This window comes from Vulpes vulpes, chromosome 8 (assembly GCF_048418805.1).
Source record: "Vulpes vulpes isolate BD-2025 chromosome 8, VulVul3, whole genome shotgun sequence".
In the NCBI taxonomy this organism is placed as follows: domain Eukaryota; kingdom Metazoa; phylum Chordata; class Mammalia; order Carnivora; family Canidae; genus Vulpes; species Vulpes vulpes.
The window spans coordinates 30622533-30635250 of NC_132787.1; the positions used below are offsets into that span (position 1 = coordinate 30622533).

The window sequence follows — 12718 nt, forward strand, 5'->3', positions numbered from 1 at the left end:
CCTAGACGGAGGATTTTCTGTTTTTAGCACATATTCTTTGTGGGGTGGTTCTTAAAGCATTTTGATTTCCTCTCTAAAATGATGATGGATCAAGTTGGATTATTTTTTCCCCCCACATATTCCCCTCATGTTGGGATGCCCATGTCACTTGAAACGAGAGTGAAAAGAGTGATACATATTGAAACAGATTGGCTTATGCAATGCCTCTTACACAAAAGGTTGCTAATTAAGCTTCCAGGAGAAAATATTGTTAATTTTTTTTCCCCAGAAGTGGAGGACAAAGCTAAACATCTTCTCAGGCTTTCTTCCCCTTTGCCTAACGTCACAGATAAACAACACAGCTCACTGGGGCGCATGCATCTCATTTCCTTCCCCCAATATGAAATTGATTGACTTCCTCAGAATTGAAGCAGAGATTTTGCCACTATTGGCACATCTGCTAATCACTTTAGCTATCTGCCTGTTCTCATTACAGTGTTCTTTAAATATTTATTTATTTATTTATTTATTTATTTATTTATTTATTTATTTTAGAGAGAGAGCATGAGCGAGAGAGCACGCAGGGCAGAGAGGTGAAGGGAGAGAGAGTCTTAGGACGACTTTGCACTGAAGGCAGAGCCCTAACCCACTGTGTCACCCAGGTGCCTTTTTTATAATGTTCTAAAAACAGTTTTCTTCTTTGAAAATTATGCTAATATATTGCTATATCATGCTGTGTATACACTACCCATCATCAATTTTTCTCTGTCAATTTCCCATATATAAGATTTACTTTGCCCTGTAATTCAAGGGTTCTTATTCTGGGGTTCAAGGATAGAATTTAGGACTCCATGAACATACTGGGGGGAAAGCACATCTTGTTTTCACAACCTCTAACTGAAATTTAGCAATTCCTTTAATTATTAAAGTAGGCAACAAGCCACAATAATATCATCAGTACTTGCGAGATTGCTAACCATGGAAACTGCAGATGTTATTCTGTAATGGACCTGCTGCAGATACGGAAATATTGTTCACATTTATCACTCTGATGAAATTTTGAGTTAGTTATTAGACACCCTACTACATATTATCTAACATGTTAATAAAAAAGCATGTAATGAATTTGCTTTTTAAGTACTCTGATAACTATATTTTAATATAAGCAATTTCTTTTTAATCCTATGTATTTCATTTTATGCACTTAGAAAGAAAATATTATTCTTGGAAGAGCGCCACAGGCTTATTCAGAATGCCAGAAAGGATCACGGCACAAAAAATGTTAAGAATCTCTGCTCTGATGGCCAGCTGGCTGAAGTAGAACCACTTCTGAGTATTTTGCTGTATGCACCACAAAGAACGCTCCTGTAACAATAGTACCCTCATAAATGCATGATTTCCATTACCACACCTACTACCACCCCGTCCACAATTACTATTAAAGTTAACATTTGTTGCATGCTTCCCAATTACAGCATTATTGCTCCTAACCATCCACTAATGCAGGGGCTATTCTCATTTCTTCTTGATATACATTCTTTCTCTTGCTTCCAGGCTATATACTCTTAGTTTTTCTTGAGCTCCACCGGATGCCTCCGGCCAGTCTCCTTTGCTCTTAACTTTTTTTTTCCTCCCTGAAAATCTCAATATTAGATTGTCCTGGTGCTTAATCCAGGGTCTTCTTCCCTCATTTACATGCTCTCCCTCCAGTGATGGAGAATTTCATCCAGTCTGTAGCTTTAATAGCACTTATATGCTAATAACTCCCAAATTTAGATCTTCAACTCAGACTTTGCTCCTGAATACCAGACTTTCACGTTCAGTTGCCTACTCCACACCTACACTTGCAGTCATCTTAAACTTAACATTTCCAAGACCAAAGTCTTGACATTCCCTGCTCCCCCCACCCACCCCACCCCCCACCCCCAGTTCTGAAATCCTCATCTGCAATTTCCTATTTCTGTTAATGGCAACTCCATCCTTTCGGTTGCTAGAACCAAAAATCTTGGAGTTACTTTTAAGCCTTCTTCATTTTCATTTCACATGCAATCTGTTAACAAATCCCCTTAGCAAATGCCTCTATTTAAAAAATATATCCAGAATCTGATCATTTCTCCCTACCTTTATTGCATGACCCTAGACTAAACCGTTACCATCTCTTGCTTCCTGTAATGGCTGCCGCCGTCAATATGCCTGCTTTGCCTAAAAACACAGACTGTTTTCTAATGTAAGTCGTCTCTTCTGCCCCAAGTTCTGCAATGGCTTGACTCAGAATAAAAGCAAAAGTCTTTATTAGGGCTTACAAACCTCTATGTGATCTGACATCATCTCCTGCTATTCCTGCCTTCATTTCCTCTGCTTTAGCCACACTAACCTTCCTGTTACTGTTTGAACATGTTCCTACCTCAGGGCCTTTACACTGGCTCTTCCCTCTACTGGGCATACCCTTCCACCAGAAAACACATAGCTAACTCTCCTCATATTCTTCAAATATTTTCCCAAATATCATCCTTTCAGTGAGACCTATGCACCTCTCAGAGCTCCAGTCTATACTCCACATACCTGTATTGCTAATTTCCATACCTGTACTGCTAATTTCCCTTACTCTGCTCTGTTGTTTTTCTCTTACTGTCTGCTAACATACCAAGTGATCTTTTTACTTTTATCAGTGTTATTTATTGTCTATCTCCTCCACTAGACTATGAGCTCTATGAAGGCAGAAATTATTGTCGGTTTTATGTACTGTCGTATCCCAACCATCTGGAAGGGTCTGACCCACAGCAGGTGTGCATTAATATTTATTAAATGAATGAATGAAGTTTCAGTGAACTGCACAAGGTTACATAGATTGTAAATTAGGATTTGATCCCAAGGAGTGTAATTTTACAGCTCTCTACTCTGGCCATCTTCTTCCCTATACTTCTAAGGTTTGTTTAAATGCCAACATTCAAAAAGCTTGATTTTCATATTCAGAACTAATTTCTCTATATTCATAGATTACTACTTTTATCTCCTTTCTGGGGCAGGCCAGCTTATACCTTTAAATATATTCATTTCTGTATATATCTCCAGCTACATTCTAAGTTCCTAGTGGACAGCTTGGATGTCTAATTTTTACTTAATTGTGCCATCTAAGACACTGATTAGATCATTATTGGATGGATAAATTTATTTCTGAACAGGTAGAGCTCTGAGAAAGAAGAAGGATGTTGATTGACAGTTCAGCAGGCTAACGCTGAGTAAAAATAAATTCGAATCAAATTTCCCAAGCCCAGTAGTACTCGACTAAGCAACAGTTTTTAAGAGAATTGATGGATTGTTCTGATAATATGGGGGACCACGGAAAGTACTTGAGAAAGTGCTTTGATAAGAAATGCATCCGTGGTCAAAGGAATAGGGAATCACTAAAATCATAAATCAGAAGTCTCTTCTAGCTGCAAGAAAAATGAGAACTGCCTGAATTCTGAGTAGTAGGAACAAAACTAATAGGGGACCTCAAATGGACCTAATCATAAACCCTACAAATGTCTTCTGATAAAACAGCTTTGGCAGAACTGATGAAGAGAGGGATTTTTTTTCTTTCCTGTGGTCTCTTATATTCACTCCTTTTATTAATCATACTGAGTAGCCAGAGATCTTTATTTTACTCCAAAATCTGTTTGAAATAATCCATTGCATTAATGGATCCCTTTGTATGGGTTTCCTAAAACGACAAGATTGAAAGTAAGCTGTCTGAATCAGTGTAAACAATCCTCTGCATGGTCATTTCAGTGGCGGTGTTTCCTCAAATAATATTTAAAAGTCTACTTAGAAAACACACAGAACAGACACTGGAAACTGAAATTGAACTTACTGCTAAACAATTTAGGTCTGCAAAAGCAGACATGTAGGATAAATTAATATATTTTAAAGCCCTTGGGTAAAAGAGCAACCAAATTTACCTTGCCATCTGCAGATGTTTTTTCCTAAGAATGATAAGGGTCACGAGCAGCAGTCCAATTAACAGTGTGCTGAGGATGGCCAGCACTGAGATGACTACCACATTGGGGTTCATTTCTGTAACTAAAGAGAAAAACCATGCATTTTCATTACATGAAATTAACAGAACCGCTCATCATTTTCCATTGATTTTCAACAGCACTGAACTTGTAATGATGACAATAACAGCAACAATGATGTTCCTCCAAGCCGACAATGACCTCCTCCTGGTCAAATATAACCTAGTAAAGTAGACTGACAAATGGTGTTCAGGTGCTTGGCACAATGAATCCATCAAAGGCTTACATTCAGAATGTTCTTATAAAGGAAAACTATAAACTATGAATAATGCCTGTACCATAGTTTAAATTCATTTGAAAATTTAAAAAAATCTAGAAGTCATCATCATGTATTATTACTGTTTAATATTTCCAGAAGTTTAGAGTGTCTGTTTTTCATTTTACGCCTCTGACTTTAAAGTCAGAAAGCACAACTGTATATTTCGCTCACAACTAATAACGTGTATGAAAAAGGCATTAGCGAGCTACCATCTGCCGCAGCACTTAACACGTCGCTAGCAGCAGGCATTCTGATGATCTGTAACCATATGTTGAGAGGTTTTCCATCTGCACAACTCAAGAGATCAAACCTATTAGTAAGTTGTGGGGCCCTTAAGATGAGGGACTGCGTCCCTTCCAGGTGCTTGATATGAGGACTGCTACGGCACCTGCACATTGTGCAGTTCATCACCCTACATGGAAGAGCGAAGTATTAAAAGAGGGAATACATGTCAAATGTTTTTGTAAAACTCCTAATCAGAGACGGACCAGAAAAAGGCATCATGATACCATCCTCTGCATTGATCATAAAATCACAGAACTGGCCGGTACATTCAGTCTCTAAGACTTTCTGTATTTGCCATGGCCTATTTGGGCCAGCACGACTCCTGTTCACCAGCAGAGTAATTGAACAGAAAGAACATTAGACTCATGGTCAGGAGATCTTTTTCAAGTTCATTTGGCTACTGACTGCCATTTGGAGAAGCTATTTTGTCTGTCTCTCTGGGCCTCATTTTCCTCACTTGTAAATAAGCTGAATAATATCACCTGTTTCAGTGGGTTGCTCTAGTAATGACAAGGAACAGCGAGCAGGAAAGGATACTTAGGATGATGTACAAGAACATAGAGGTGAGAGACCACTAATAAACTTTTCAGGTCCATTTTTGTCCTCTTTTCTGGAAGAATAAAAATTTAAAACAGAAAACAAACAAACAAAAGGCCAGTCTAGTTATCACTGAATAGAGTGGCTAAATACATGATGACTATGCCAGAAATGAAAATACACCCAGTAAAGGGATCATGTGACACTGGGAGTAGTTATATTACAGGTGACTTCATGGAGGGTCTCAGATTGCAGAGTCAGACCCCAACAAATGGGGGAGTAACACATATAATATAACTTAGAAGAAGAAAAAAGAAGCACCATTATTCTAGACCTTTCATTAATTGCAAATTTCCCCACTTGTAGTTTGCCTTAATAGGAAACTTTACTGCTTTAACTCAGGAATTTAGTACTGTCATTGGTTGATCAGTGATGGCTAAGGGTCAGGGTGACAACAGATGAGCCCAAGTCCATCAAGACACTGTGGTCACTGCTGGAGAAGCAGATGAGGACCGTGGGTCTGATGGTAGCAGTTAGCGCTCACCAGCGTGTGCTAAGGCTTTATACACTTCATTTCTATGCTTCAGAACAGCTCAACGAGGTACATATATTACGATTCCAGTTTTACAGATGAAAACACAGAGGTTCAGACACAATAAATATGGTTCCCTAAATCACATAGATAGTAAGTGCAGTGAAGGGCTCCCTGACTCCGAAGCCTGGACTGCTTCAGTGGAACATGGTTCTATTAAAAGGATAAAGTACATATATTTGAAAAGAAAATGGGAGGAAAACCTGGAAAGATAAATTTTCCAAAGACACCAGATCCACGAACTCAAGTAATTACCCATTGTTGAGACGGCTATGAATGTGGGGACACTGGGGCTGTCGTGGCTGAAGCTGGTGACACTACAGTTGTAGGCAGTGGCAGGAAGAAGGCTGGAGATGGTCACAACATGAGAAGAAACAGAAATCGGTTCCTGGAGATGCAGAACATAAGATGGATGTTATATCATCTTCATCTCTTTGTTTTTTTTTTTAGTCTTTTTCAGAGCTGAGTGGGTAATATACAAGCAGAGGAAAACATTTAAAAGATGCAGAAGGATAACAGTGAAAAACATTTCCTTCTTTTCCTGCCTTCTATGTATCCAGTTCTCTTCTATGGAAGGAGCTGTGGTTATTAGGGATTTTTTTTCCCCTTCCCATCTATATTTTATGGATGTAAAAACATTAGATACAACTAAACAAAACCTAAGTGATAACGTGGTTTACACATCATGCTACTTATATTTTACCTGGTTATTAGTGTATTTTGGTGCTCTTTTCACATCAGCACAGAGAAGCTGATTTATTCCTAAGTGCTGTGTAGACATTCACTGAAAGGTCATACTTTATTAAACCAGTCTCCTACTGAGGAATGTTTCAGTTGTCTCTGATTTCTTGCTATTACAAACAATGCTACAGTGAACATAATTTTAGGTCATGGGAACAAACATATATGGACACACTCTCGCTTAATATATTTATATGTGATGCATATATACACATACATATTCTTTTTTTAAATATATTTTATTTATTTATTCATGAGAAACACAGACTGAGAGAGAGAGAGGCAGAGACACAGGCAGAGGGAGAAGCAGGCTCCATGCAGGGAGCCAGATGTGGGACTCGATCCCGGGACTCCAGGATCATGCCCTGGGCCAAAGGCAGGCGCCAAACTGCTGAGCCACCCAGGGATCCCCTACACATACATATTCATACACAAAACCAGTGTGTGTGTGCATGCACATGAATGTACACTTATATATGGGTATTCATATTCCCAGCAGTTGAATGATGAGTCCAAAAGTTTTATGTTTTTCATTTAGAAAGCTATTGACAAATTGTCTTCTTTTTTATTTTTCATTTTTTAAAGATTTTATTTATTTATTTTAGAGAGAGAGAGAGAGAGAGAGCACAAGTGTGTATGACAGAGGGAAAGGGAGAAGCAAATTCCTTACCTAGTAGGGAGCCAGAAGCGGGGGCTAGATCCCAGGGGCCCAAGATTATGACCTGAGCCAAAGGCAGACACTTAACAAACTGATCCACCCAGGCACCCTGACAAATTGTCTTCTATAATTTTCCATATTATCCTGCTGCCATCAATGTGTGACAACACCTGTTCTCCCCTACACTCCTTCCAATCCAATATATTTGTAAACTCTTAGAGTTTTTCCAATATTATTAGTGGAAATTGCACCTCATTGTAGATTTATTTGGCATTTCTTTCACTGCTAGTGAGCTTGATTATCTTTTCATATGTTTAAGAATCTTTGAGTTTATTTTCTATGAAATATTTGTTTTGGGTTCTTGGTCTTTATTTTTTTTCTATTTGTAATTGCTCTTTGTATATTAAGGACACTACCCCCTTTGTCTGCTTTCTCAGCTTTTTTTAAAAAAAGATTTTATTTTTATTTATTTATTCATGAGAGACATAGAGAGGGAGGCGGAGACATAGGCAGAGGGAGAAGCATGGTCCCCACAGGGAACCAATGTGGGACTCAACCCCAGGACCACGGGATCACCACCTGAGCCAAAGGCAGACGCTCAACCACTGAGCCACCCAGGTGCCCTGCTTTCTCAGCTTTTAAACAGCATCCACCAAAGGCACAGCGACTTTGTGTTCTCAAAAGCATTTAATATTAAACTATTCTTGAGCTGAACAGATTGTTAGTTTGATGGGCTAATGGTTAGACCAGTGACAAGTGCCACAGTACAATATAAAAAGATGAGCCAGCATAACATTCTTTTTCAAAACAGGGATGTGAAACACTCCTGCCTAAATAAAAGAGAGACATCAGCACTTATTTCCAATTCCACCTCTTTTACTGTTCTATAAAAGAATGGTTCTAAGGAAAGACTTTTGCTAGCAAGACTCTCATTGTAGTAAGTAGCTGCATAACCATTGTTTTCTTAGGGGAAGACATTACTATAGCTGCAGAGAAGAAAATCCGCTACTGGCAAAGCAGTTATTTCCATAAAGCATTCTTAGAATAGAAAAAAAAAAAAAGATAAGCTGCTCAGTATAGATCAAAAAGAGATAAGTTTGTACAAGAAAATATCAAAAGGGGAAAGAAATCAAAGCAAATTATCTTAACACTCGTATGAAAAGATTCCCACTCCCAGAAATCCTTTCTTCTTTTCAATCTTATGAACTGCATTATTAAAAAGCATCAATTATTCATGTTCATAGAATTAGTCTGTACACTGGATTTTGTGACATCCCTCACAAACTTGACCTTTTCCTTCCATGTCTGGCTGAAAAATATTTTATTCTGGTGGCTTTGTTACATTTGGAGCTACTGGTTCATCTCTTTCCTTTCCTTCAGTTTGACCTGGTGAATAACTCAGCAGTAATTTTATCTGTTATTTACGATTCTAAAGCTTTAACAATCATTTCTCTCAGCCTTCATTTTCTCAAGCAAAATTGTCCTCCTTACTGACTAGAAATAGTCCCTTCTTTAAATTCTCTTAGTAGAATGGATCTCTCTATGGCACTTGCATTTTACTTTAATTATTTCTAGACTGATGTAATATCTATAACTGCACGAAAAAAATGTTAAAGCCAAGTATTGATTCTGCCATTTGTATCACACATAGTGCCTTTCACATAACTGGCAATCAGTTCATATTTGTTAAACTGTATTTTATATGGCAGTGTCTATCCCTTTGATCGATTTAATGGCAATAGGAAAAATGAATCCATTTCAGTTCTCAGTATGACCCGGGGTGACTAGGGGTTAGGGACAAAAGATAAATGCAAAGATGAAACTAAACTTTGCAATTTGGCAGATTGGTTTTTATATTTAAGGCTTGCTGTAAGCCTATTGTTAATTTCTGTTAATGAAACACAAAAGTGCAAATGAACACTTTCCATTTTCTGTAGTTTAAACAAATAAAATACTTCGATTTACTCAGATAATTAGCCTTAACCAAAATGAACTCAGACAAAGAGAATAAAAATGTACAGTACCTGGAGTTTTGTTTCTTGACTAGAGCCAACTTGTTGACAGAAGACTTCAAAGAAATCAGCCACTCCCTCCTCCACCCACAGCAAAGTCACTGAAGTCTGGGTTTTATTCACGGCAAACAGGGATTTTGGAGGAGCTGGTTCTGAGCAAAGACAGAGTTTTAAAAATTTCATTTAATTTAATGCATCCTTTCTTCTTTCATTGATTGGCAGGATAAAATAGACCAAAAAAAAAAAAAACCCAACCCAAATACAGGTAGTTAAGAGCACCATCGAAATTTTATATTGCTTTGAAATATGTCCAAATACAGTTGTCACCTAACTTGGAAGACAGAATATTTTGCCTTCTTCTCTCCCTTCCACTTTATACTTCTCTTTTTGGAACACTTCTGTTTTCTACTTCAGCTTTATTATATATACATAATCTATTAATAGTTTTTGTTTCATCTGCACTGGAGCTACACTGCCCTAATAAGACAGAACTTTCTGCAAGAGAAACAAAAATTTGTACTTAAATGGCTAACACAAATGAAAATGGTTTGCTCCCACCTAATGGAGACATCCAGTCTGGTACTTAGCCAAAAACCTGTCTTCCTTTTCTGGAGACCATTTGGAATAATTTAGTCAGAGGAATGGCTTCTTGAAAATGTAGTCAAAATTAAGAGTGGTAAAGCTAAATAGATACAATTTTTTTTTTTTAAGAAAAAGATTCATGGAAGGAGACTGGATAGTTAATAAAATGTTTAGGGGACTGATTTCTTTATCATATTCTTTTAGACATTAATCTTGATCAATAAATTAGTCCATTAGTCAAATAAACGGTGCCCCTTCATACTCATTTCCAGTAAGTGAGTCAAGGGATTTGTTGGCCTAAGACCAAACCCCTGCTTGTTCCTCGGTGTTAGGGAGTGGCCTTGTGTCTTGTTCCCATACTCCTCAATCTCTTCTTCTCTCCTCCCCATGCCCTGTCATTTGGGTGTTATCTCCCCCTTGAATTCCTCCAGTACACAAAGCACTATGCATGAACCCCAGCACAGCAGCCAGAGTCCCTGTTATCCTGTCAGACCTCCTCAACATCACTTGTTTGGACATACTGTATCTAGCTGTCAGGTTCATGGAACATCATACTTTGCCCACATGAATGTCCCTGTCAGACAACTATCCCTGCTATTTGCCTGTTACTTGGATTTGTTTTTTTTAATTATTTGTCCCATGCTCCCAAGTCTGTTCTCTAGCTCCTGGATTTCAGTAGTGCTTGAAGAAGCCCTCGAGGCCATTTCACTTCTTTGACATGTGGGCATCTTTGTGTGGGCAGGTTTGGAACGTCTTTCTAGAATATCATCATCATGGCCCTCCTCAGAACCAGGTAGTATGTTGGAACCATTCTTCACCTGATTTATCACAGGCAACTTAAATTTTGTGCCCAACTAAAAAAAGAAACATTCTTTTCTTTCCAGAGGCAACTTGATGAGGTTAAGCAGAAAAGTTGAAGGAGGAAAGAGAGGGGTTTAGTCTTGGGTGGGCATAATTTACAACAGATGTCAGGACCCCTTTCTCATTTGCAATGAATCATATACTCCTCCAAATGTTGTACTGTCTCACTTCCCCTCTGATGAAAACTGTTGATGAAACATGGGGTCAGCTTCCATTTCCCTCATCCTTTACAACTGTCACTAGGTATTAGTCAGAGAGGGTAGGTCCTCCAGTGATTCTGACTTGTGCAGATCTTGAATCTTTGGAGGCAAATGTGAGGTTGTCTGGGGTAGAGATGGATGATTTTTAGGCTGAACCTTGGTTATTTCTCTTTTCAAATCACACATGACAAAAATGCCCCTCACCATGAGTCTCCTGAACTGATTAGATTCCCTAGGATATTTATGTATTTCTTTTTCCTGATGGTTAGATAAACTCAGTTTAGCTATCTGATCTGAACATTGCCCAAGTCCTAATCTCCAGCTCCAACTTTTTTACATATGTATTTGCAATCACCTACCATCTGGGCTTCCTAAAGAGCACTACCATCATTTCCTTGTTTGAGGCTCTCCTCTGGCTTCTCAGACCCTAGACAGCATATTTTTAAATAATTCTTGTCATCTCTTCCTTTTATCTATTCTTTTTATTATATTGCATGTTCAGGCTTTTGTCATCACACTTTTTCAATCATTACAACAGCCTCTTAATCCTTTTTCCTGTGTTTAATCAGTTCTTTCTTCATTTGTCAACCAGGACTTAAATAATCTTGAAATACCACTTTGCTCATGTTAAATCCTATCTGTATAATAATCTATTGTGATCGATGTCTATTGCACCAAACCTAAATATGCCAAGTTTTAAAGATCCTACTCACATGGGCCACATGTTATCCACCCAGCTTCACCACCATTCCTCTCGAATCAGAAATACTTGCCTTGGTAGAGCCAATTTTCTCATACCAGCAGTACTCTTTCTCAATTCTGTGTACTTTTTCTTCTCCTTGGATCATCCTGAGATCAAGAAAAAGTCTTCCCTTCTCCCTGAAGCCTTATCTGTTGACTCTGTCTCTTGATGATCTATCTCTTCGCTGACCTTCTATTAATTACCCTATTTGATCTATGTGAACAAAGTCCTGATTCTTCTAGGTCCTATTAGATTCTTTAAGAATAGGGACCATGTGTTATTTTGCTTTCACCTTAAACTAGCCACCTGCAATTGTTCAATAAATATTATCTATTGACTGATTTATTTATTTATTTTTAAGATTTTATTTATTTATTCATGAGAGACACAGAGAGAGAGAGAGAGGCAGAGACATAGGCAGAGAATCAGGCTCCCTACGGGGGAAACCTGACATGGAACTCAATCCCAGAATCCTGGGATCACGTCCTGAGCTGAAGGCAGATGCTCAACCTCTGAGCCACCCAGACATCCCTCTATTGACTGATTTAAACCATAGTCAAGATTAATTAGTCAGAGGTATTAGTATTTAAGCATCAGGCAAGACCAGACACATTGGAGTTAAATTTTGATGTCCTCTGTCTTTTCTACAGTGATCAAATTGGTAAAATTATCAGCTTTCTGTGGCAGAGTCAAAGACTCATGAATTACAAGTGTTCCCAGTGGTCCAAAGAATGTGACTTGGATACTAGAGGAATGGTTTCTGTGGGTCTGCCTAAAAATATGGATCTACGTGGTAAGTAGGATCCTCAGGAAGATCTCCAAAGGGGCTGGGACCCTTGACCAGTCACGTGACAGAATTTTCTTTTCAGGTGATATATAAGGGCAACTGATTATGCCAAGGTCACTTTCCCCATTACCACTGAATCCTTTTCTGAAAGACATATGCATATTAGTTCTATAGGTCAATGAATAACATACACAAATCACCTGCTTGGGGACTGGTTAGGATCTTTGTGATAGGTATATTTTCTTAGATGTTCTGGAGAGAATTTTCACTCAGCTAGTCCAAGGGAAACAAAGAAAGGCACTGCAATATTTCATAAGTGGAGGTGTAATTGGATTGGAAAGGGCTTCTAATTAAATTTCACTACTCAAGACAACATCTGCCCCAGGAAACGTATTAAAATGTTAGGACTCTACTGTCCAACACAG

The 12718-nt window shown here is 38.3% G+C and overlaps 1 protein-coding gene across 4 annotated transcripts in view; it reads right to left on the minus strand.

Moving 5' to 3' along the window:
- PTPRO (protein tyrosine phosphatase receptor type O) overlaps positions 1–12718 on the minus strand; it is a 238821-nt gene that overhangs the window by 40053 nt on the left and 186050 nt on the right. For all 4 annotated transcript variants that reach the window (XM_025995173.2, XM_025995172.2, XM_072765952.1 and 1 more), the window contains 3 exons: positions 9134–9273; positions 5966–6098; positions 3921–4041 (listed from right to left, as the gene is read on the minus strand). In XM_025995173.2, coding sequence (XP_025850958.1) covers positions 3921–4041; positions 5966–6098; positions 9134–9273 — 394 coding nt within the window. The remainder of the gene's footprint in view (positions 1–3920; positions 4042–5965; positions 6099–9133; positions 9274–12718) is intronic.